This window comes from Nerophis ophidion, linkage group LG12 (genome assembly GCF_033978795.1).
Source record: "Nerophis ophidion isolate RoL-2023_Sa linkage group LG12, RoL_Noph_v1.0, whole genome shotgun sequence".
Lineage (NCBI taxonomy): Eukaryota > Metazoa > Chordata > Actinopteri > Syngnathiformes > Syngnathidae > Nerophis > Nerophis ophidion.
In genome coordinates, this window is record NC_084622.1 from 64,740,024 (window position 1) to 64,767,108 (window position 27,085).

General features: G+C 41.4%; 1 protein-coding gene across 1 annotated transcript in view; it reads left to right on the forward strand.

The window, feature by feature from the left end:
- mlycd (malonyl-CoA decarboxylase) overlaps positions 1-25,916 on the forward strand; it is a 38,749-nt gene extending 12,833 nt beyond the window's left edge. Inside the window, exons 4-5 of the mRNA XM_061917990.1 lie at positions 1,515-1,667; positions 19,402-25,916. Of these exons, the coding sequence (XP_061773974.1) occupies positions 1,515-1,667; positions 19,402-19,935 (687 nt within the window). The 3' untranslated portion in view covers positions 19,936-25,916. The remainder of the gene's footprint in view (positions 1-1,514; positions 1,668-19,401) is intronic.
- The last annotated feature ends 1,169 nt before the right edge of the window (positions 25,917-27,085 follow it).

Genomic DNA, 27,085 nt, shown 5'->3' on the forward strand with positions numbered 1-27,085 from the left:
AAATTAAAATGGAACCATATGGCGTAGAGCAGGGGTGCCCATTATGTCGATCGCGAGCTACCAGTCGACCGCGGGGGGTGTGTCAGTCGATCTCCAGCCAGGCTTTTAAAAAAAATAGACCTAAAAATGAGTGATCATCAATCTTCACCAAGACGTCACTTAAATGACATTCACGGTACCGGAGGGTCTTGTGAGATGACGCTGGCTGCTGCAAGATCATTATTATGAAAATATGACCGAGAGGAAGGCGAGAAACACACTTTTTATTTCAACAGACTCTCGCGCCGTACCTTCCGTCAAAACTCTAAAGGCCGACTGCACATTTCCTATCTTCACAATAAAAGCCCTGCTTCATGCTGCCTGCGCTAACTAAATACAGAGTCTCGGAAAACTGGCGTGCACAAGCGATCCCTCAGAAAGCTGGCGTGCACATCACTTGTGCACGCCAGCTTTCCGAGACTCTTATTTTGTTAGCGCAGGCAGCATGAAGCAGGGCTTTTATTGTGAAGATAGGAAATGTGCAGTCGGCCTTTAGAGTTTTGACGGAAGGGACGGCGCGAAAGTCTGTTGAAATAAAAAGTGTTTCTCGCCTTCCTCTCTGTCATTTTTTCATAATAATGAACTGGCAGCAGCCAGCGTCATCTCACAAGACCCTCGGGTGCCGTGAATGTCAATCAAACAAGCTACGGAATTTGCCGCCAATGTTTTTCTTGTAAAGTGTATGGAAGCTGGATGAATTAGATGCCAAAAACCAACCACTTTCATGTGGTATTGTACAGAAAGGACAACTTTTTTTCTCCTCCATTTGAAAATGTGGGCGTTATCATCATTACTGTCTGATTCCAATCAATGCAAGTCATCAGAATCAGGTAATACACCAACTTATATTCTTGTCTTTGTGAAAGAAAGACATCTATATGTGTTACACATGCTTGTATTATCATTAAACACATTTAACTTGTTTACAAAAATGTCTCTTTCATAAATAAATAAATATAAATGATATATATAAATGAGGTAGATCCCCTCGAGTTGGTCGATTGAAAAGTAGCTCGCCTGCAGAAAAAGTGTTTCCTCAGTTCCCAAACATTTATTGAGTGTTGTTAAAAGAGAAGGTGATGTAACACAGTGGTGAACATGCCCTTTCCCAACTACTTTGGCGCGTGTTGCAGCCATGAAATTCTAAGTTAATTATTATTTGCAAAAACTAAATAAATTTTATGAGTTTGAATATCAAATATGTTGTCTTTGTAGCATATTCAACTGAATATGGGTTGAAAAGGATTTGCAAATCATTGTATTCCGTTTATATTTACATCAAACATAATTTCTCAACTCATATGGAAACGGGGTTTGTATATTATGTAAATATTTTTTATAGATGTTATATTTTATATTGCTTTTAGTCTATTTCCATCTTTTCCATCATTTGTAACTGAGCTACTGTGTGGAGCAATTTCCCTTGTGAATCACTAAAATGTGTCTATGTTTGAAACTGTTGCTCTCTTTCTTAGAGTATTGTTCGGGAGTTTTCATCCCTTGAACTGGAGGAGGATGTGAATAAGATAAACGCAGCCGTCTTCTACTCCATCTCCTCCACACAGGCTGGTTTACAAGGAGTGGAGCTGGGCAACTACCTGATTAAGAGGGTGGTACGGGAACTCCAGGTAAGTTTTACTTTGATGAGTGCTCTGGTTGTGTGGTTAGTGGGAAGGAGAAGCTTTAAGACTAAACATACACAGTCTGGCCAAAACTTTTCGATTTACGATCTTTTAGATCAAGATAAAAATGCTTTTGTGTGCAAACCGTGTCTCAATGTAGGAATGCTTTATTTAGGTCCCTGCAGGCAATAAAGTAGGGAGAAAACTTGTTGCGGAGGTGAAGCTTTCTACTTGACTTGCTGCATAGGAAGTCATGTCTCAACACTCTAGCATGTGTGCTAGGGCTGGGCGTGTCAATACCAAATATCGATAGAATCGATACTTGGTGAGTATCGGTATCGTATCGATACTGGCGTGATGGTATCGATACTTCACCAAATTAAGCGAATCACTCCCATTTTAAAAAAATGTGAGCGCTCCTCACCACTCCACCCACCTCCCGAGTGATGGGTCGCGAACGAGATTTAAAAACACTCTAAAAATTCATCTTCAACCCAAAATAAAATAAAATGAATACAATTAACATGACGCTTGGCACGTTGGTGCACACACATCTGTATAATTCGCTCCGAGGTTCACTCGGACACACACACACACACACACACACACACACACACACACGCGTGCGTTTCCAGTGCGACTTAATGTTTTGGTTGTAAACTGTAAAGTATTTTATTGCACTAAAAGAACCATAAGAATTTCTCAGTTCTTTTGTTTTGTGTTCATTTTTCCAACTGTTTAATAACTAGTGCTTTCTTTTTTACTTAAGTTCTTGTGTGTTGTGAGGCGATTAGCAAAGTTCAGTATTTGTTTTCACCTTATTTGCACTACTTACTTTATTGTTATTGATATTATTACTTTTTTATTTGAATTTCTCAGTTCTTTTGTTTTGTGTTCATGTTTACAACTTTGTTCAATAACTACAGTTTTGTTATTTACCTTAAGTGTTTGTGTGTTTTGAGGCCACAAGTCAGGTTCAGTAGTTGTTTGCACCTTATTTGCATTACTTTATTGCTATTGATATTACTTTTGTAATAAATATTTGATTTTTTGATTAAATCGTTGTCCTGTGTTGTATTATTATCATAATCAATTCATAAAGGCAAAAGTACAAATTTGTTTTTCAAAAGTATCGATACCCCGAATCCCCCCCCCCCCCACCCCCCCCCCCCCCATCAGATGACGACACTTACAGTATCGGTATCGGCGATACTGGCCGATATCGGATCGGTATCGATACCCAAATTTGCGATATCGCCCACCCCTAATGTGTGCCTTTTTTTTTTTTTGCTTTTTTGCTAACTTACCATATTTTCTGGACCATAGGGCGCCCCGAATTATAAGTGTTGTGGGACTATCAAAAAGTAATTAGTCACCGAGAGTGGAAAGCAGGGCTCTGTCTGACACGCTAGGTCCAAGGATGCAACATGAAGTCCTTATTGCAGTTTTGAGGGTGATTTGTTGTCCCTTTCAGTAGAAATACAATACATTACATTCAGATGGTTTGTGGTTCCTTTGCAGTCCTTTAGCGGTTCTTTTGCGATCCTTGTGGTGCGTGGTTGGGGGCGTGGTTAAGAGGGGAGGAGTATATTTACAGCTAGATTCACCAAATCAAGTATTTCATATATATATATATATATGTATATATATATGTATAAGAAATACTTGAATTTCAGTGATCATTTATTTACACATTAACACACACATAACTCTCATCTACTCATTGTTGAGTTAAGGGTTGAATTGTGCATCTTTGTTTTTCCAACCATATGCATGTACAGTAGATGGCAGTATTTTCCTGTTTAAGAGTGTGTCAACATTGCTGTTTACGGCAGACAAACTGCTTTACGGTAGACGAAAACAGACTGCTGTTGTTTTGTGTTGTTACCGCGCTGGGAGGACGTTAATGAAAGTGCCTAACAATAAACCCACATAAGAAACCAAGAACTCTCCCTCGATCATTCTACAGTTATAACCTCATTGGGCAGACATGCTGTTGTGGGAAAGCGGACGTGAAAACAGGCTGTCAAGATGTCACTCAGGTCTGCATTGAGCTGGAGGGGGCGTGGGCTCCAGCTCCGTCTGAATTTCGGGAGATTTTCGGGAGAAAATTGGTCCTGGGAGGTTTTCGGGAGAGGCGCTGAATTTCGGGAGTCTCCCGGAAAATCCGGGAGGGTTGGCAAGTATGGGGTAGGGGTATGCTGCCGCACCTCAACCACGCCCCATATCTCCCGAATTCGGAGGTCTCAAGGTTGGCAAGTATGACTGGTGGCGTGGTGTCATCCTGTTCTTCAGAGCTTGGGCTACACTGGCTGATAGCTCAAGTCTTGAACAGAGAGGCAAAGTGGTCAATGGGGTTCTCGTATTCAACCCCCTTTGGAGAGGAAGGGTGCAGCCCTTCAGGCCTCCCGCACCAGAGGAGGTTGAGTGAGCTGCGCGCTGTGACAGTGGGATGAAGCTGACTTCCACCTTCGTCGACGGCGTCCCGGCTCGGCACTTGGCCAAACGGTCTCATTAAAGAAAGCATGATTCTGCGGTCCCCAGACAATCAACTCCTCCAGCGAGTCCTTCAACGCTTCCAATCAATCGAGCACTTTTCTCTCAAATTCTTCAACTGTGTATCCCTGTTGCGAAGTCACTTCTTGGCTCGAGAAATCTGTCACGCTTGCGGGGCTGAAAGTTTCAAGATGCAAATGGGATGCGCATGTAAAACAATACTTAATTACACTAGTAGTCAAACTCTACACAAACACTTGCAGGGATGTGCACGTAAAACAGAACACAATTGCAGTTAGGAGCGCACAAAAAGACTAAATGGAAACTTAAAACAAGACTATACTTATGGTGAGGCGTGAAAAGAACAAACAGTGTGACGCAGCAGTCAAATCTCCGTGAGGCTGGCTTCAATAGGCTGTTGATTACTAATAGAGATGCCCGATAACGGCTTTTTTGTCGATATCTGATATTCCTATATTGTCCAGCTCTTAATTACCGATATCAACCGATAGTCGTGGAAATAACACATTATTATGCCTAATTTTGTGGTGATGCCCTGCTGGATGCATTAAACCAGGGGTGCCCACATTTTTTCTGCAGGCAAGCTACTTTTCAATTGACCAACTCGAGGGGATCTACCTCATTTATATATATCATTTATATTTATTTATTTATGAAAGAGACATTTTTGTAAACAAGTTAAATGTGTTTAATGATAATACAAGCATGTGTAACACATATAGATGTCTTTCTTTCACAAAGACAAGAATATAAGTTGGTGTATTACCTGATTCTGATGACTTGCATTGATTGGAATCAGACAGTAATGATGATAACGCCCACATTTTCAAATGGAGGAGAAAAAAAGTTGTCCTTTCTGTACAATACCACATGAAAGTGGTTGCTTTTTGGCATCTAATTCATCCAGCTTCCATACACTTTACAAGAAAAACATTGGCGGCAAATTCCGTAGCTTGCTTGATTGACATTCACGGCACCCGAGGGTCTTGTGAGATGACGCTGGCTGCTGCCAGTTCATTATTATGAAAAAATGACAGAGAGGAAGGCGAGAAACACTTTTTATTTCAACAGACTTTCGCGCCGTCCCTTCCGTCAAAACTCTAAAGGCCGACTGCACATTTCCTATCTTCACAATAAAAGCCCTGCTTCATGCTGCCTGCGCTAACAAAATAAGAGTCTCGGAAAGCTGGCGTGCACAAGTGATGTGCACGCCAGCTTTCTGAGGGATCGCTTGTGCACGCCAGTTTTCCGAGACTCTGTATTTAGTTAGCGCAGGCAGCATGAAGCATCGATTAGCAAGCCTCTATACTCCAACCATCCTTTTCAATACATGCATAATCTGTTGAATCGCTTATGCCGCCGAAATCAGAGTCTGAATCCGAGCTAATGTCGCTATATCTTGCTGTGGTAACCGCCACGTTGTTTGTATTGGCATCGCTATATGACGTCACAGGAAAATGGACAGTGTCTTCGCAGATAGCAAGAATCAGGCACTTTAAAGGTTTTTTTAGGGATATTCCGGGACAAGTACAATTTTGAAAAAAAACTTCAAAAAATAAAATAAGCCACTGGTAACTGATTTTTATTGGTTTTAACCCTTTTGAAATTGTGATAATGTTCCCCTTTAAATAATAGTGACATGATAAACAACAGGTGCGTGAGTTCAAACAAATGAGGCAGGTGAAACTAATGGTTGTCATGGAAACTAAAACAAACCAGGGTGCGCAGAAACAGGAACTAACGGAGTCAAACACAGAACATAACTAAACAGAATCCGGACCACAGAACATGACAAAACAGGAAGAGAAACCAAAATAAGAGCGCGAGACCTGAACTAAATCATCAAACACAGGAAAATGCCAACAAACTAAAAAAAAGGCACGTACACAAAACTCATTTGTATACTCTAGCCTTTAAATAGACTCCCTTTTTAGACCAGTTGATCTGCCGTTTCTTTTCTTTTTCTTCTATGTCCCATTCTCCCTTGTGGAGGGGGTCCGGTCCGATCCGGTGGCCATGTACTGCTCGCCTGTGTATCGGCTGGGGACATCTCTGCGCTGCTGGTCCGCCTACGCTTGGGATGGTTTCCTGCTGGCTCCGCTGTGAACGGGACTCTCGCTGCTGTGTTGGATCCGCTTTGGACTGGACTCTCGCGACTGTGTTGGATCCATTGTGGATTGAACTTTCACAGTATCATGTTAGACCCGCTCGACATCCATTGCTTTCCTCCTCTCCAAGGTTCTCATAGTCATTATTGTCACCGACGTCCCACTGGGTGTGAGTTTTCCTTGCCCTTATGTGGGCCTACCGAGGATGTCGTGGTGGTTTGTGCAGCCCCTTTGAGACACTAGTGATTTAGGGCTATATAAGTAAACATTGATTGATTGATTGATTGATGACACATGCTCTTCTCAACAAGCAGTATGGGTCCTGCAATAAAACAAAACACTTGACATAAAAGAACACAAGCCAAAGAAGAACATCCATTATTATTTCTGAACGTACTCATTTTGCTTTGTCGGCGTTTTGCCGGTATGTGTCATAACAAACATGGCATATGTTTGTCCACATGGAGGCTTTCCTGTGGACGGGACTCTCGCTGCTGTCTTGGACCCGCTTTGAACTGAACTTTCACAGTATCATGTTAGACCCATGTTAGACCATGAATTGATTAACGTGGACCAAGTTGAAAAACTTATTGGGGTGTTACCATTTAGTGGTCAATTGTACGGAATATGTACTGAACTGTGCAATCTACTAATAAAAGTATCAATCAATCAATCAAACCCGCTCGACATCCATTGCTTTCGGTCCCCTAGAGGGGGGGGGGGGTGTTGCCCACATCTGAGGTCCTCTCCAAGGTTTCTCATAGTCAGCATTGTCACTGGCGTCCCACTGGATGTGAATTCTCCCTGCCCACTGGGTGTGAGTTTTCCTTGCCCTTTTGTGGGTTCTTCTGAGGATGTTGTAGTCATAGTGCATTTGTGATTTGGGGCTATATAAATAAACAGCGTCACCCTTTCAGCCCAATGCCACAGAGCGTTTGCAATTCCTAGTGAATCAATAGCGTATTGAGGCTCTGCCCTTTGAACTGATTCTGCTGCGGTTCTCACCACTCACCACCTCCTCTTAAGTGTGGATTGTTGTATACACTGCAGGAAGAACTTGTCCCACCACTAACCTCCGTGAGAGTGCAACCTTCAGGTGAGCCCTCGTGGTTTAAAGGGCTTTTTCTATTGTGCACTTAGCATTGGCAGGCACAATTTTTGTTTGGTCGCTCTTCAAAAGTTTGAAGGCTCTCCACACTAATGAATTAATCTGCCGCCTATTTGAGCCTCTGCTTACACACTCCCAAAAAATGGATGCATAAACACATCAACAAAGCAGTTGTTACCAGATAGCGACAGAAATGAAATCCCGTCCGTCCCTCTCAATAAGCTCCGAAGAGCCCTTCACGTCAGCCTCCTCCAGCCAGCACTTGTGAAATGATTGGAACATTGAATGGAGCATCAGAAGCCACTGTGCCCACCAGATGGGAAATGCGCCTTTATAGTCCACCGATTCTGAGCATTGCAAGCCCATTTTAGTTCATAGTGACGTATGGATTAGAGAACTCTGTAGAGCAGGGGTCAGGAACCTTTTTGGCTGAGAGAGTCAAGAAGCCAAATATTTAAAAATGTATCTCCGTAAGAGCCGTAAAATATTTTTTTAACCCTGAACACAAACGCGTGCATTTTTAAGTAAGGCTAACATTTTTAGAGTATAATACGTGTCTTATTCTTTGTAATAACATTGTTATTCTGAAGCTAACTGTGGAGGGGGCGTGGCCTGCGGGCCTGCAGCGAAGCAGTGTGTTGCCAGGACCGGCCTCGAAATCAGCGACAGGTGCGTAGACGGTCCACCTGGGCCTTGTTACCTAATCACCTGTCGCTCTGTTATAAGCAGCAGCCAGGAGGAGAGACGGGGTTGGTGCAGGAGCCAGAGCTCGAGCCAGAACGAAAGAGAAAAAGACAATTGCTGGAAAGCAACTGAGAGACTTATTGACAAATGAAACAATACAAAATTCACCCATTTAGAGTTCGGAAATCGGTTAAAAAAATATATGGTCTTTTTTCTGCACCATCAAGGTATATATTGACGCTTGCATAGGTCTGGTGATAATGTTCCCCTTTAACACCGTTACAAATATGCGCCACACTGTGAACCCACACCAAACAAGAATGACAAACACATTTCGGGAGAACATCCGCACCGTAACCACAACAAACAGAATAACTACCCAGAACCCCTTGCAGCGCTAACTCTTTCGGGATGCTACAATATACACCCCCGCTACCACCGAACCCCGCCCACCTCATTATTTTATTTTCAAATTTATCAGCCTATGGAAAAAGTAAATGTTGATATTTACCTCAGAAGGCTGCAAATAGAAAAGAGGCATTACACTTTTTTTATTTAAATTGTATTTCACATACCATTGATGTTTTTTCAATTGTTTTTTGAAAGTTGATTTTGCACTATTAAGTTATATAAGCGTTGCTTGTTCCATATTCAGTGTTAAAGCTAATCAGTGTAGCAAACGGAGCAATAATTAAAGTTGAATTCATGTACTTTCTCAGGGCTTGAATGTTTGATTCATTCTTTGTTTTATTTTCAATAATTATTATCCCTGGAAAAAGTTAATTTTGATATTTACCTCAAAAGGCTCCAAAAAGAAAAGAGGCATTCAAGTGCCTTTGATTTTTATTTATGATTAGAAACTCGATTTTGCTTCTCACTATAGTTATACAAGCCTTGCTTGTTCAATGTTCAACGCAAAACTTGTTTGGGTCCCGATAAAAAAGGTTAATTTGTTCAACCTCGGCCCACAGCTTTGTTCAGTTTTAAATTATGGCCCACTCTGTATTTGAGTTTGACACCCCTGCTTTAAAGCATACTCTGCAAAAACTGAAATCTAAGTAAGATTAAATATCTCAAATAAGGCTGATATTTGCTTATTTTCTGTCTGATAAGATAATTCTTCTCACTAAGCAGATTTTATGTTACTGTTTCACTTGTTTTAAGGGTTTTGGTCCTAAATGATCTCAGTAAGATATTACAGCTTGTTGCTGAGATTTGATGACCTATATTGAGTAAAACATGCTGGAAACTAGAATATCAACTGTTGCAAAGCTGTGTCATCAACACTCACAAGTATAGAACTGCTTTTTCAAAGTATCCATTTCTTATTTCAAGCATGAAATAAAACAATTATGACTTTGACACAAATGTGTCTCGTAATAATTGGGCTTCACGGTGGCAGAGGGGTTAGTGCGTCTGCCTCACAATACGAAGTTCCTGCAGTCCTGGGTTCAAATCCAGGCTCGGGATCTTTCTGTGTGGAGTTTGCATGTTCTCCCCGTGAATGCGTGGGTTCCCTCCGGGTACTCCGGCTTCCTCCCACCTCCAAAGACATGCACCTGGGGATAGGTTGATTGGCAACACTAAATTGGCCCTAGTGTGTGAATGTTGTCTGTCTATCTGTGTTGGCCCTGCGATGAGGTGGCGACTTGTCCAGGGTGTACCCTGCCTTCCACCCGATTGTAGCTGAGATAGGCGCCAGCGCCCCCCGCGACCCCGAAAGGGAATAAGCGGTAGAAAATGGGTGGGGGATGGGGGTGTCTCGTAATTAAAACAGATGACAGCCAAATGGACTTTGCTGTGTTATTTTCACGGAAGCAATAAAAAAGATGTACTCTTATAGTAGTACAGTTGGCACAGTACAGTATTTAAACATTTCACATTTCAAACAATTTTGAACAGAAATAGTTCATGCACATTCAGATAAATTCTTCAAAATTACAGTAAAAAAGAAAATTGGCCACGGGCCGGCTGTAAATATACACTATTATTTATTTATTTATTTATATATACAGTGGTGCCAAAAAGTATTTAGTCAGCCAGCGATTGTGCAAGTTCTCCCACTTCAAATGATGACAGAGGTCTGTCATTTTCATCATAGGTACACTTCAACTGGGAGAGACAGAAAAAATCCAGGAATTCACATTGTAGGAATTTTAAATAATTTATTTGTAAATTATGGTGAAAAATAAGTATTTGGTCAACCATTCAAAGGAGGTTTTGGCTCCAAATCTCACGATACATGGCCCCATTCATTCTTTCCTTAACACGGATCAATCGTCCTGTCCCCTTAGCAGAAAAACAGCCCCAAAGCATGATGTTTCCACCCCCATGCTTCACAGTAGGTATGGTGTTCTTGGGATGCAACTCAGTATTCTTCTTCCTCCAAACACGACGAGTTGAGTTGATACCAAAAAGTTATGTTCTGGTTTCATCTGACCACATGACATTCTCCCAATCCTCTGCTGTATCATCCATGTATCCATTTTGGTATCAACTCAACTCGTCCCTCAGTCATCTCATGAAACAGTTCTGTAGAGATGAAGTAGTCTTGTGATTTTTCCCACACATACATATTGCACTCTAGGAATGTGTGTGTATATATATACATATATATATATAAATATATATATATATATATGCGCACTAATTGACTGAAAGAGCACGCACTTGGCACGATGATGTCATGTTATGGATGGGAAAAGGCCTTTTTAGATAATACGATACACCTAAGCGGCTAGGAGACCCCGAGAGTAACAAGTTGTTGCCTTGTTGCTTTTCCATTAACAAAAATAAACTAGCTTTTTAGTATAAGTTTGCTGGTTTCAAGAAATGTAATGCCGAACGCAAATCATTATGTCAAGATAATGGCAATAGCATTTAAAAACATTTTTCAAAGTTTATTTGTTTTTTTTCTGTTAAGAAAAATGCACTCGTTGTTAGTAAGAATATACTTATTTTGGGGTATTTTGGGGTTCATTGAGGTTAGCTGATTTGACTTGTTTTGGAAAATATTGACAAGCCAAACTTTCTTGTTCTATTGGCAGATACTTTTGCTTAGTTCTAGTAAAATACCCCTCATTTTTGTATTTTTTTCCCTTGTTTTCGAACACTTGACTTTTTGCAGTGATGTTCCTTTTTGACTGTACTTAAATGTATAATAGACTGTATTTATACTATTCACATGTGAATAATGTTGTCTAATACAGTGGTCCCCAACCTTTTTGTATCCGCAGACCGCTTAATAATTTGTTCCGCAGGAGGTTTTTGTGGTTTTTGCACGAATTGTAAGTGATATTGTGTTTTTTATGTTGATTTTTTTTTTTTTTTTTAATAAAAAAATTCTTCTGCGGCCCGGTGGTTGGGGACCACTGGTCTAATAGACAGGTATATTTTACATGTGAATAATATAAATACAAAGTATTTATTGTGAGCGAACTGCGGTGCTGAATTTCCACCAGGGATCAATAAAGTACTTTGTATTCCATTCTATCACTTATCTCAAGGTTGTTGTTGAAGGGCAGAAAAGTGGTACTTAAGTTGTTGTTTTTTTGTCTCTTTTTAAAGACCTCATATGACTAATGCATCTATTCAAGGTCATCGTGTCCAGTCACAGAATAATTACCTCACCTAATGAAAATAGCCATTTATTATCATTATTGCAGCTCTAAAAAATCTGTTTTCCCACTAAGGGCAATTAATCGAACAATAAATGAAAATGAATTTGATACTTTTGCCGACATGGATAAATTGCCATGTCCGTACGTTTGTTTTCTGTGTCTGCTGCTTCTAAACGGGGCGCAGGAGGGTTCACTCTGTGCATCGCTCTCAGCACCTGAATGCCTTTATTCCACAGCACAGCAGAAATAAATGAACGCAGTAAACCTTCTAGTCCAGGAGTGTCTAATTCATGTTAGTTCATCTGTTCCAAAGTGGCGTGATTACCTAAAAATAAAGACAACTTCAGATTGTTTTCTTTGTTTAAAAATAGAACAATCGCATTCTGAAAATGTACACTTACATGTTGCGGTTATGAAAATGGAAGACTATGTCTCCCGGTTGGCCTGGGAACGCCTCGGAAGAGCTAGAAGAAGTGGCTGGGGAGAGGGAAGTCTGGGCTTCCCTGCTTAGGCTGCTGCCCCCGCGACCCGACCTCGGATAAGCGGAAGATGATGGATGGATGGTTATGAAAATCCTATCTTAATTTATTGTCACAAGTGGCGTTAAGTCGGTCAGGGTTTGTTCTCCCGGAATGCAGAACGGACCGCTCCGGACGACAGTGTGAGGTAGGAAATTATTTCCCATAAATCATAAACGTACCAAAAAGACAGAACAAACGTGCCGATTGCACGGGAAGCTAAGGAAACACAGGAGCAAGAATCAGGAACTATATCAAAACAATGAAGCCACACCGACTGTAGCGAGCAACGTGAATAAATAGCTCTCTGATTAGTACTCAACAGCAGGTGAACGTGCAGAGCACTAATCAGAGGCAGGGGAAACCAATTAGTACCCATGGAAACCAAAACAAACACCAAAAGTGCACAAAACGGGAACTCAGGGAGTCCAAAACTAACAGAACATAACTAAACAAAACATGATCCGGATCACGGATCATCATCGAGTTGAGTTTATACCAACAAGTTCTATTTTGGTTTCATCTGACCACATGACATTCTCCCAATCCTCTGCTGTATCATCCATGTATCCATTTTGGTATAAACTCAACTTGTTGTGTTTGGAGGAAAAAGAATACTGAGTTGCATCCCAAGAACACCACACCTACTGTGAAGCATGGGGGTGGAAACATCATGCTTTGGGGCTGTTTTTCTGCTAAGGGGACAGGATGATTGATCCGTGTTAAGGAAAGAATGAATGGGGCCATGTATCCTGAGATTTGGAGCCAAAACCTCCTTCCATCAGTGAGAGCTTTGAATGGTTGACCAAATACTTATTTTCCACCATAATTTACAAATAAATTCTTTAAAATTCCTACAATGTGAATTCCTGGATTTCTTTTTCACATTCTGTCTCTCACAGTTGAAGTGTATCTATGATGAAAATGACAGACCTCTGTCATCATTTTAAGTGGGAGAACTTGCACAATCGCTGGCTGACTAAATACTTTTTTGCCCCACTGTAGGTCATTAAATCTCAGCTACAAGCTGTAATATCTTACTGAGATCATTTTGGACCAAAACCTTTAAAACAAGTAAAACAACCTAAAATCTGCTTCGTGAGAAGAATGATCTTATCAGACAGAAAATAAGCAAATATCAGCCTTATTTGAGATAGTTAATCTTACTTAGATTTCAGTTTTTGCTGTGTAGCCATTTAAAATCACTCTTAAAGTTGCAAAGTGACAAGCCTACAAAGCAGTTTGGCTTCTTAGCACTCACACAAGTCACATATCCAATCTCATCTTCCTCAACCGTTCAGGAATTGATTTTCTTTTGTTAGAGCTATTTTGGATGACATCTAGAAGGCCGCCTGAGATAGCTGGGGTCAAAAAAACCAAAACCTTGTTTGTTTGTTGTGCTCGCAACACCCGACTAACCAGATGTGACAGTTTCGGTGACAAATACAAACAAGGAGCTGAATTCTACATGGCAGTGTCACTTTTGGATTTGTTTTCATCAAATGCCAGAAAGTGTGTCTGCACGGTGCTTGAAAGGCAATTTGTAGTTTCAAATGCTGTTTTGAGCATTGCTTTTAATTGGAAAAACATTCTTCCACACAGAGACGTGTTGACCCCTCACCTCGGCAGTGTAAGTGCACTGCAAAAAGTCAGTGTTCAAAAACAAGAAAAAAAAATACAAAGATGAGGGCTATTTTACTTGATTTAAGCCAAATTTTCTGCCAAAAGAACAAGAAAATTTGGCTTGTCAAGACTTTCCAAAACAAGTCAAATTATCTAACCTCAATGAAACCAAAAATACGTCAAAATAAGTCCCGGGATGCCAAAAATCTCCATAACACACCCAGCCTAGTCCCACAGGGAGGAGGGGGTATAAGTTGGAAAAGTCAACAAAAGTCCCAAACATGTTTAAAATACCTACCCAGGTTCGAGTCCCACAGGTCCTGCCACCGGTCAAGATGCCCAAAGTGTCCAAAACGCACCCAGCAAAGTCCCACGGGAAGGCGGGGAAAAAAAGTGAGAACATTTGGTAAAATGTTCAAAAATCCATGTGGGACTCAAACCTGGGTAGGTATTTTGAAAATTTTTGGGACTTTTGCCGACTTTTCCAACTTTTATCCCCCATCCCCGTGGGCCTTGGCTGGGTGTGTTATGGACATTTTGGGCATCCCGGGACTTGCGCTGCCGGCGCGGGGACTTGTGGGACTCGAACCAGGGTAGGTATTTTGAACATTTTTGGGACTTTGCCCACTTTTTTACCCCCACTTCCCGTCGGACTTTGCCGGGTGCGTTTTGGACATTTTTCGCATCCCGGGACTTGTGCAGCAGGCGGCGGGACTCGTGGGACTGGAACCCTGGCAGGTATTTTGGACAAAATTGGGACTTTTGACGCCTTCCTGTGCACCTTTGCTGAGTATGTTTTGGAAATTTGGACAAAAATAGTTTCAAGCATGTTTTACTCAATATAGGTCATCAAATCTCAGCAACAAGCTGTAATATCTTATTGAGATCATTTAGGACCAAAACCCTTAAAACAAGTAAAACACTCTAGTAAAGTAAAAGAATGATCTTATCAGACAGAAAATAAGCAAATATCACCCTTATTTGAGATATTTCATCTTACTTAGAATTGACTTTTTGCAGTGTGTTGCTCCACCCTTGGTGCTGCACAGTTGATGACAGAGACTGTGTGATAGCGCTTTAGCTGTGGTGAAGTCAAAGAGAGGAGAAGTGCACTCCAGATTGATAATGAAAAAAAAAAATAGCGAGGAAAAGAAATAGAGAATAGAAGAATAGAATAGAATATATCTTTATTGTCATTGTACAACGAAATTGTATGCAAAAACTAATTTAGTGCAAATTCATAACACATAAAACATAAGAACATAGATAAATAGATAAAAATACATAAAGGTCAGAGCCAGGATTTAAAGTGAGGGGAGGAGCTTGCACCACCCTATAGAACAGGACTGGGCAAATGAATGCCCGGGGGCCACACGCGGCCCGTTGAGCTTTTCAATCTGGCCCACCAGACATTCCCAAATATTTTTGTTTAGATCTTTCAGATGGAAACAGTAGCTGCCATATGATGTTCAGGGATCTTTTCAAATGACCGTATGTCTTGAACTATACAAAGTATTTCAATGGTTGGAATCTGCACTTTTGCATGATATACTCGTAGTTACTATGGGTGTAACGGTATACAAAAATTTCGGTTCGGTACGTACCTCGGCTTAGAGGTCACGGTCCGGTTCATTTTCGGTGCAATAAGAAAACAACAAAATATACATTTTTTGGTTATTTATTTACCAAATTTGTAAACAATGGCATAACATACATGTACACACAGGGTTCATTGCCAAGGTTAATGTGGTCAACATATGTAAAATAAAAACTAAATAAGATAAGGCTCAGAATGGTTTCTTAACAAAACCTTTCTACATATAAAGTACTTTTTTTGATTGATTGATTGATTGATTGAGACTTACTAGTAGATTGCACAGTACAGTACATATTCCGTACAATTGACCACTGAATGCAAACACCCCAATAAGTTTTTCAACTTGTTTCAGTCGGGGTCCACGTTCATCAACACCCCCACCCTAGCCTGGCTAACTTTGCAGTAAGAGGATATATGGGCTTATTGTTTTTCCACCATAGAAGTGGGTCAAAATCTAGTTTTAATGCAACACAGCAACCCCCTGCGACCCTGAACGGGACAAGCGGTAGAAAATGGATGGATGCATGGTCTCAAAATATTTGCCCAGGCCTGCTATAGAACATAGGAGAGTTGAGAGGCTTTCCGACTCAAACCCAGAAGACGCTTTTGCAAGTAAAAATTCAGATGTACGCACGCACAAATCCAAGTACCGTATTTTTCCGACTATAAGTCGCAGTTTTTTCATAGTTTGACCGGGGGTGCGACATATACTCCGGAGCGACTTATGTGTGAAATTATTAACACATTACCGTAAAATATCAAATAACATTATTTATCTCATTCGCGGAAGAGACAAAGAAAATGTCAGCAATTGTCACACACACGTCAACCAATAAGAATTTGGCCGGAGAGGGTCATGGCAGAAGTGCATTGTGGGTCATGGAATGCTAACTGCTATATGCTATATGCTACTGCCGTAGCTATTAAAGTGGATCATTTCATCGTTGGCGGTAACTTATAAAAACTGAGAAGGGCTGAACTAAAATTGGACCGAAAAGGAAATCATGTACTGCAGATTACAAGCTGGATGTAGTGAAATATGCAGCAGAAAACGACAAGAGGAAGCGGCGCATACCTTTGGAGTTGGCAGACCTGTGTTCTTCTTCCTCCAAACACGACGAGTTCTATTTTGGTTTCATCTGACCACATGACATTCTCCCAATCCTCTGCTGTATCATCCATGTATCCATTTTGGTATAAACTCAACTCGTCGTGTTTGGAGGAAGAAGAAACTGAGTTGCATCCCAAGAACACCATACCTACTGTGAAGCATGGGGGTGGAAACATCATGCTTTGGGGCTGTTTTTCTGCTAAGGGGACAGGACGATTGATCCGTGTTAAGGAAAGAATGAATGGGGCCATGTATCCTGAGATTTGGAGCCAAAACCTCCTTCCATCAGTGAGAGCTTTGAATGGTTGAACAAATACTTATTTTCCACCATAATTTACAAATATATTCTTTAAAATTCCGACAAAGTGAATTCCTGGATTTTTTTTCCACATTCTGTCTCTCCCAGTTGAAGTGTACCTATGATGAAAATGACAGACCTCTGTCATCATTTGAAGTGGGAGAACTTGCACAATCGCTGGCTGACTAAATACTTTTTGGCTCCACTGTATGTAAGAAGGTGCCACCTACTCAGTGGCCTAGTGGTTAGAGCAGGGGTCGGGAACCTTTTTGGCTGAGAGAGCCATGAAAGCCAAATGTTTTAAAGTGTATTACCGTGAGAGCCGTATCATAAGTTTTAACACTGAATACAACTAAATGCATGCATTTTTAAAGTAAGACCTACATTTTTAGAGTATAAGTCTTATATTTTGTATCATTTTTATTCTGAAGCTAACCAATAATAAATCAAATACTTCTTTGGCAACACTAAATGGTCCCTAGTGTGTGAATGTGAGTGTGAATGTTGTCTGTCTATCTGTGTTGGCCCTGTGATGAGGTGGCGACTTGTCCAGGGTGTACACCGCCTTCTGCCCAAATGCAGCTGAGGTAGGCTCCAGCAACCCCCGCAACCCCAAAAGGGACAAGCGGTAGAGAATAGATGGATGGACTTCTTACCATTGATTAGACTTATTGAACAGGTGCGGTTGGATACCGGATGGATGGATTAAAATGCATAAGAATGTTTTATATGTTGAACGTTATTTTTAACATCGATTACTGGCTGAATTATTCATTACTTATCGTGTTAAGCAATGTCAGCTCAGATGTATTTGAGAGCCAGATGCAGTCATCAAAAGAGCCACATCTGGCTCTAGAGCAGGGGTGCCCACACTTTTTCTGCAGGCGAGCTACTTTTCAATTGACCAACTCGAGGGGATCTACCTCATTTATATATATCATTTATATTTATTTATTTATGAAAGAGACATTTTTGTAAACAAGTTAAATGTGTTTAATGATAATACAAGCATGTGTAACACATATAGATGTCTTTCTTTCACGAAGACAAGAATATAAGTTGGTGTATTACCTGATTCTGATGACTTGCATTGATTGGAATCAGACAGTAATGATGATAACGCCCACATTTTCAAATGGAGGAGAAAAAAAGTTGTCCTTTCTGTACAATACCACATGAAAGTGGTTGGTTTTTGGCATCTAATTCATCCAGCTTCCATACACTTTACAAGAAAAACATTGGCGGCAAATTCCGTAGCTTGCTTGATTGACATTCACGGCACCCGAGGGTCTTGTGAGATGACGCTGGCTGCTGCCAGTTCATTATTATGAAAAAATGACAGAGAGGAAGGCGAGAAACACTTTTTATTTCAACAGACTTTCGCGCCGTCCCTTCCGTCAAAACTCTAAAGGCCGACTGCACATTTCCTATCTTCACAATAAAAGCCCTGCTTCATGCTGCCTGCGCTAACAAAATAAGAGTCTCGGAAAGCTGCCGTGCACAAGTGATGTGCACGCCAGCTTTCTGAGGGATCACTTGTGCACGCCAGTTTTCCGAGACTCTGTATTTAGTTAGCGCAGGCAGCATGAAGCAGGGCTTTTATTGTGAAGATAGGAAATGTGCAGTCGGCCTTTAGAGTTTTGACGGAAGGTACGGCGCGAGAGTCTGTTGAAATAAAAAGTGTTTCTCGCCTTCCTCTCGGTCATATTTTCATAATAATGATCTTGCAGCAGCCAGCGTCATCTCACAAGACCCTCCGGTACCGTGAATGTCATTTAAGTGACGTCTTGGTGAAGATTGATGATCACTCATTTTTAGGTCTATTTTTTTTAAAAGCCTGGCTGGAGATCGACTGACACACCCCCCGCGGTCGACTGGTAGCTCGCGATCGACGTAATGGGCACCCCTGCTCTAGAGCCATAGGTTCCCTACCCCTGGTTTAGAGTGTTCGCCCTGAGATCGGTAGGTTGTGAGTTCAAATCCCGAGTCATACCAAAGACTATAAGAATGGGAGCCATTACCTCCCTGCTTGGCACTCAGCATTAAGGGTTGGAATTGGGGGTTAAATCACCATAAATGATTCCACTGCTCCCCTCACCCCCCAGGGGGCGATCAAGGGTGATGGGTCAAATGCAGAGAATAATTTCGCCACATCTAGTGTGTGTGTGACAATCAGTGGTACTTGAACTTTAACTTGAAGGTGTGCTTGCTGTCTGTGGGGAGAGACAACCAAGAGTGAGAAGAGCCTGTAGTGTAATGCCAGCAGCTAAAAGCAACTGCGTGAGAACATATACTCCAATATCACGATATTAGTCATTTTCTATATCGCACAGAGACACCGCCCGCCAGCCCTAGGGTGGAGTGGAAAATAGGAAGCTGAGAGTACTTTGGACGAGGAGTCATCCATTTTCATCAGCAGGATCATGAAGCAGCACATGGAAAAAACATTTTGTTCTCTTGTTTGCGCTGGAACTATCACCACATGTTGATGCAACACCACTTTGGTCTTTGGAGTAAACTAGTTGATGTATTTTTCCTTCTCCTTTCTCCTTGTAGAGCGAATTCCCCCACATGGCGCAGTTCTCCAGCCTCTCGCCCATCCCAGGTTTCTCCTCCTGGCTCCAAGGCTTCCTCAGCCAATACAGGAAGGAAGGCCGCGGCCTGGACCTCCTATCCGAGCAGGAGTGGCGGGAAGTGGAGCAAGCCACTGACATCGGCACCATGGACGCCCTTCGCAAGCTGATCGCCACCAGCGAATGGATGCGTTCGGAACGTCTCTCCCGTGTCCTGGAGCCTGTCCTAATGCGGCTCTGCGCCTGGTATCTCTACGGCGAGAAACGGCGGGGCTACGCGCTGAACCCGGTGGCCAATTTCCACTTGCAGAACGGCGCCACCATGTGGAGGATCAACTGGCACGCTGACACCAGCCCGAAAGGCGTGGCTAACTCTTGCGGCATTATGGTGAACTATCGCTACTTCTTGAACGAGACCTCCAAAAACAGTGCCCTCTACCTGCAGAATAAGGTCATCACGGCGTCAGATCAAGTTGTGGGTTTGGTGTCCCAGTTTCAGAAGAACAGCAAACTTTGAGAAACTGACAAATATGAGATGCGTCTCCAAGGCCCAGTTGTTGAAAAACAAAAAAATATATACATTCCACGTGTTTCAAATTCTAACTTTAAATTTCAACTTTTAAACTTTAGAAAACACAGGGATGCCGTTGTCGGAAACTATATTTGGACGAGGTTTTTTGGAAGTGTCTGTAAATATTAGGTTTCCAATCAGGGTTAGAAATGAATACATTTTGTTTGATTTTGGCAGCTTTTAAGAGGATTATATTATTTCTACCTTACTAGTCTCTAGTGTTAGGTAGTGTATCATTTCCAACTGTACGGTTCAAAAATCAGTTGAAAAATTATTAGGTTAAAACCAACATTGGATTATGTGATGTACCGTATTTTTCGGAGTATAAGTTGCACCTGCGGAAATTACATAATAAAGAAGGAAAAAAATATATGTAAGTCGCACTGGAGTATAAGTCGCATTTTTGGGCGAAATTTATTGGATAAAACCTAACACCAAGAATAGACATTTGAAAAGCAATTTTAAAATAAATAAAGAATAGTGAACAGGTTGAATAAGTGTAGGTTATATGAGGCATAAATAAGCAACTGCTATGTTAACCTAACATATTATGGTAAGAGTCATTCAAATAACTAGAACATAGGGGTAGGGAACCTATGGCTCTAGACTGGATGACTGCATCTGGTTCTCAGATAAATCTTAGCTGACGTTGCTTAACACGATAAGTAATTAATAATTCCGCTGGTGTTCACAGTGTTAAAAATAACGTTCAAAATATAAAACACTCTCATGCATTTTAATCCATCCATCCGTTTCTATCCCACCTGTTCAAGAAGTCGCATTAATGGTCAAAAGTATTTTATTTATTATTGGTTACTTTCAGAATAACAATGTTATTAAAAAGAATAAGAAATGCACGCATTAAGTTGTTGTAATTAGGGAAAGTCCAAATAAAAGAGGAGGCGTAGAATTCTCTAGTCAGAGCGTGGGATGACACTGGACAAGGTACAGGTCTACACGTTTGTCCTCATTTGAGCTGAATTGAATCCAGTCTCTGTTTAATTCCTTGCTTCTTGTTCTGTTTAATAGATGCCATCAGTGTTTGAACCTGACAGTTGCATTCGGTGTTAAAAATATTATACGCCTCTCAAGGAAATACATTTTAAAATATTTGGCTTTCATGGCTCTCTCAGCCAAAAAGGTTCCCGACCGCTGCTATAACATATAGAACATGCTATACCTTTACCAAACAATCTGTCACTCCTAATCCATAAATCCCATGAAATCCTATTCGTCTAGTCCAGGGGTCGGGAACCTTTTTGGCTGAGAGAGCCATGAAATCCAAATATTTCAAAATGTATTTCCATGACAGCCATATAATATTTTTTAACACTGAATACAGTGAGATGCGTGCATTTTTAAGTAAGACCAACATTTTAAGAGTATAATAAGTATCTTATTCTTTTTAATAACATTGTTATTCTAAAAGTTAACCAATAATAAATATAATACTTCTTTCCATTAATGCGACATCTTGAACGGGTGCGATAGAAAACGGAGGGTTGGATTAAAATGCATGAGAGTGTTTTATAATTTCAACGTTATTTTTAACACTGTGATTGCCAGCAGAAATATTAATTACTTATCATGTTAAAGGGGAACATTATCAGCAGACCTATGTAAGCGTCAATATATACCTTGATGGTGCAGAAAAAAGACCATCTATTTTTTTAACCGATTTCCGAACTCTAAATGGGTGAATTTTGGCGAATTAAACGCCTTTCTGTTTAATGCGCTGGAGGCGATGACGTCAGAATGTGACGTCGCCGAGGTAACAAAGCCACCATTTTCATTTTCAACACATTACAAACACCGGGTCTCAGCTCTGTTATTTTCCGTTTTTTCGACTATTTTTTGGAACCTTGGAGACATCATGCCTCGTGGGTGTGTTGTCGGAGGGTGTAACAACACTAACAGGGAGGGATTCAAGTTGCACCACAGGCCCCAAGATGCCAAAGTGTCTGCCGCCAGACCCCCATTGAATGTACCGTAGTGTCTCCACATTTTACCGGCGATGCTAAGACAGACATGGCACAGAGATGTATGGATAACCTGCAGATGCATTTGCAACCATTAAGTCAACGAAATCACAAAGGTGAGTTTTGTTGATGTTGACTGCCAGCTAATCGACGCTAACATGCTACGCTAATCGATGCTAACATGCTATTTACCAGAGGTGCTAAAGCAGACATGGCACAGAGATGTATGGATAACCTGCAGATGCATTTGCAACGATAGTCAACGAAATCACAAAGGTGAGTTTTGTTGATGTTGACTGCCAGCTAATCGATGCTAACATGCTACGCTAATCGATGCTAACATGCTTGATTGATTGATTCTTTTATTAGTAGTTTGCACAGTACAGTACATATTCCGTACAATTGACCACTAAATGGTAACACCCGAATAAGTTTTTCAACTTGTTTAAGTCAGGGTCCACGTTAATCAATTCATGGCTGCTATTTACCGGCGGTGCTAAAGCAGACATGGCACAGAGATGTATGGATAACCTGCAGATGCATTTGCAACGATAGTCATCGAAATCACAAAGGTGAGTTTTATTGATGTTGACTGCCAGCTAATCGATGCTAACATGCTACGCTAATCGATGCTAACATGCTACGCTAATCGATGCTAACATGCTATTTACCGGCGGTGCCAAGACAGACATGGCACAGAGATGTATGGATAACCTGCAGATGCATTTGCAACGATAGTCAACAAAATCACAAAGGTGAGTTTTATTGATGTTGACTGCCAGCTAATCGATGCTAACATGCTACGCTAATCGATGCTAACATGCTATTTACCGGCGGTGCTAAAGCAGACATGGCACAGAGATGTATGGATAACCTGCAGATGCATTTGCAACGATAGTCAACGAAATCACAAAGGTGAGTTTTGTTGATGTTGACTGCCAGCTAATCGATGCTAACATGCTACGCTAATCGATGCTAACATGCTTGATTGATTGATTGATACTTTTATTAGTAGATTGCACAGTACAGTACATATTCCGTACAATTGACCACTAAATGGTAACACCCCAATACGTTTTTCAACTTGTTTAAGTCAGGGTCCACGTTAATCAATTCATGGCTAACATGCTATTTACCGGCGGTGCTAAAGCAGACATGGCACAGAGATGTATGGATAACCTGCAGATGCATTTGCAACGATAGTCATCGAAATCACAAAGGTGAGTTTTGTTGATGTTGACTGCCAGCTAATCGATGCTAACATGCTACGCTAATCGATGCTAACATGCTACGCTAATCGATGCTAACATGCTATTTACCGGCGGTGCCAAGACAGACATGGCACAGAGATGTATGGATAACCTGCAAATGCATTTGCAACGATAGTCAACGAAATCACAAAGGTGAGTTTTATTGATGTTGACTGCCAGCTAATCGATGCTAAGATGCTACGCTAATCGATGCTAACATGCTATTTACCGGCGGTGCTAAAGCAGACATGGCACAGAGATGTATGGATAACCTGCAGATGCATTTGCAACTATAGTCATCGAAATCACAAAGGTGAGTTTTATTGATGTTGACTGCCAGCTAATCGATGCTAACATGCTACGCTAATCGATGCTAACATGCTATTTACCGGCGGTGCTAAAGCAGACATGGCACAGAGATGTATGGATAACCTGTAGATGCATTTGCAACTATATTACGTTTCCTTCCACCCACATTTAATGCGAAACAAACACTTACCAATCGACGGATTTAAGTTGCTCCAGTGTCAAAAGATGCGAAAGTCCTGATCGTTTGGTCCGCACATTTTACCGGCGATGCTAACGCAGCTATTCGGCCATGCTATGGCTATGAATTCGCTCAATAGCTTCAGTTTCTTCTTCAATATTTTCATACTCCAACCATCCGTTTCAATACATGCGTAATCTGTTGAATCGCTGAAATCCGAGTTTGAATCCGAGCTAATGTCGCTATATCTTGCTGTGGTATTCCCATTGTTTGTTTACATTGGCAGCACTGTGTGACGTCACAGGGAAATGGATAGTCGAATCGCAAATAGCGAAAATCGAGCACTTTAAAGCTTTATTTAGGGATATTCCGAGACCGGTAAAATTTTGAAAAAAAACTTCAAAAAATATAACAAGCTACTGGGAACTGATTTTTATTGTTTTTAACCTTTTTGAAATTGTGATAATGTTCCCCTTTAAGCAATGTCAGCTAAGATTTATCTGAGAACCAGATGCAGTCATCAAAAGAGCGCCATCTGGCTCTAGAACCATAGGTTCCCTACCCCTGGTCTAGTCTCTTACGTGAATGAGATAAATAATATTATTTGATATTTTATGTGGGCTTCACGGTGGGAGAGGGGTTAGTGCGTCTGCCTCACAATACGAAGGTCCTGCAGTCCTGGGTTCAAATCCAGGCTCGGGATCTTTCTGTGTGGAGTTTGCATGTTCTCCCCGTGACTGCGTGGGTTCCCTCCGGGTACTCCGGCTTCCTCCCACTTCCAAAGACATGCACCTGGGGATAGGTTGATTGGCAACACTAAATTGGCCCTAGTGTGTGAATGTTGTCTGTCTATCTGTGTTGGCCCTGCGATGAGGGGGTGACTTGTCCAGGGTGTACCCCGCCTTCCGCCCGATTGTAGCTGAGATAGGCGCCAGCGCCCCCCGCGACCCCGAAAGGGAATAAGCGGTAGAAAATGGATGGATGGATATTTTATGTGTTAATAATTTCACACATAAGTCGCTCCTGAGTATAAGTCGCACAAACTATGAAAAAAACTGCGACTTGTAGTCCGAAAAATACGGTAATCGAATTTCGCCAAAAAATTTTTTTTTAATTCAAAATGACAATCAGATTATCTTTGAAAAACTGGGCCCAGAGGATGATAAAAGGAATGCCTTTTCGATCCCCGAGAAGTCGTCAGTTGCTGTTGTTTGCAGTTCTTTGAACTCCTAGGTCAGCTTTAATTTCTAGTCGAGGTTTCCTTGGCAGCCAATGACTCGCGCCAGGATTTAGCATGTTCCAGGATAACAGCGTGTGTAATGGTGAAGTCGGAACAACGGGGGAGCGCAGCTACTGGAATAAATGAGCTTTACACTCGGGTGAGTCGTTTGGCAGTAAGAGACACCTGCTGTCATACCGCCTACCCCTGGCAAATAGTCCCAGACTGCAAATGTCCCTCCAAAAGAAGATTTTGCTATAAATAATTATCCCACATGCTTCGGGTCGTGACCTCCGTGCTCCGCAGACATCACCTCCAAGCGGCGGGACGCGGCCAAAGCCTTTGTTCCCGCTCTTTTTTCTGCAGACACGCACAGCAGGAACCTCCCCCAGAGAGCCATCACTGATGTTCTCAGAGCGCCATCCAGGTGCCAAACAGCGTTCATGTCGGCCCACAGCCATTGTTGTGCAATAATACATCACAGCAAGTTGACTGTGAAATTACATTTTCTGTCTCCAAGGAACCAAACTTTATTTTTTTATTTTTGTCCTCTCCCCCCCACGTCTGTTGCCTTTCTTCTTCTCACTGCGCTGCTCTATGTCCCGAAACTAATGGAGTGAGAAATAAAATTAAAGTAAACGGTGAGATTGATGTTCAATTGTCAAGAAGAGGGGGAGGAGAGTAAAGAGCGTTTAAAAAAAAAAAAGGGCAGTTGTTGAAAGAATGTGCTTGAAAGAGCTCGTGAGGACACTTTATGAAATATCAACAACACCCGCCACAGAAATGGGGTGTGATGTTTGTGGCGGAGGCCAAGAACTGTCACGCCGCTTCTTGCTGGACATGAATTGTAAGCATGCATTTTTCAGATTGTAATGTAATAATGTAATAATTTTAATGTAATAATGTAATAATTGTAATTTAATAATGTAATAATCACATTTTGTAATGATTGGCTGCTGCACTTTTTTATGTAAATAAAATGTAATAATTGAGTGTTTTATTATAATCAATGACATTGGTAACCTGACTCTCGCCAGATCAGCGGGCCCCACCATGGACTGGACTCTGTTATGTTAGATCCACTATGGACTGGACTCTCTGTTATGTTAGATCCACTATGGACTGGACTCTCACTATTATGTTAGATCCACTATGGACTGGACTCTCTATTATGTTAGATCCACTATGGACTGGACTCTCTATTATGTTAGATCCACTATGGACTGGACTCTCACTATTATGTTAGATCCACCATGGACTGGACTCTCTGTTATGTTAGATCCACTATGGACTGGACTCTCACTATTATGTTAGATCCACCATGGACTGGACTCTCTGTTATGTTAGATCCACTATGGACTGGACTCTCTATTATGTTAGATCCACTATGGACTGGACTCTCGCTATTATGTTAGATCCACTATGGACTGGACTCTCGCTATTATGTTAGATCCACTATGGACTGGACTCTCGCTATTATGTTAGATCCACTATGGACTGGACTCTCACTATTATGTTAGATCCACCATGGACTGGACTCTCTGTTATGTTAGATCCACTATGGACTGGACTCTCACTATTATGTTAGATCCACCATGGACTGGACTCTCTGTTATGTTAGATCCACTATGGACTGGACTCTCTATTATGTTAGATCCACTATGGACTGGACTCTCGCTATTATGTTAGATCCACTATGGACTGGACTCTCGCTATTATGTTAGATCCACTATGGACTGGACTCTCTATTATGTTAGATCCACTATGGACTGGACTCTCACTATTATGTTAGATCCACTATGGACTGGACTCTCACTATTCTGTTAGATCCACTATGGACTGGACTCACACTATTATGTTAGATCCACTATGGACTGGACTCTCACAATTATGTTAGATCCACTATGGACTCTCACTATTATGTTAGATCCACCATGGACTGGACTCTCTGTTATGTTAGATCCACTATGGACTGGACTCTCTATTATGTTAGATCCACTATGGACTGGACTCTCACACTATTATGTTAGATCCACTATGGACTGGACTCTCACTATTATGTTAGATCCACTATGGACTGGACTTTCACTACTATGTTAGATCCACTATGGACTGGACTCTCACTATTATGTTAGATCCACTATGGACTGGACTCTCACAC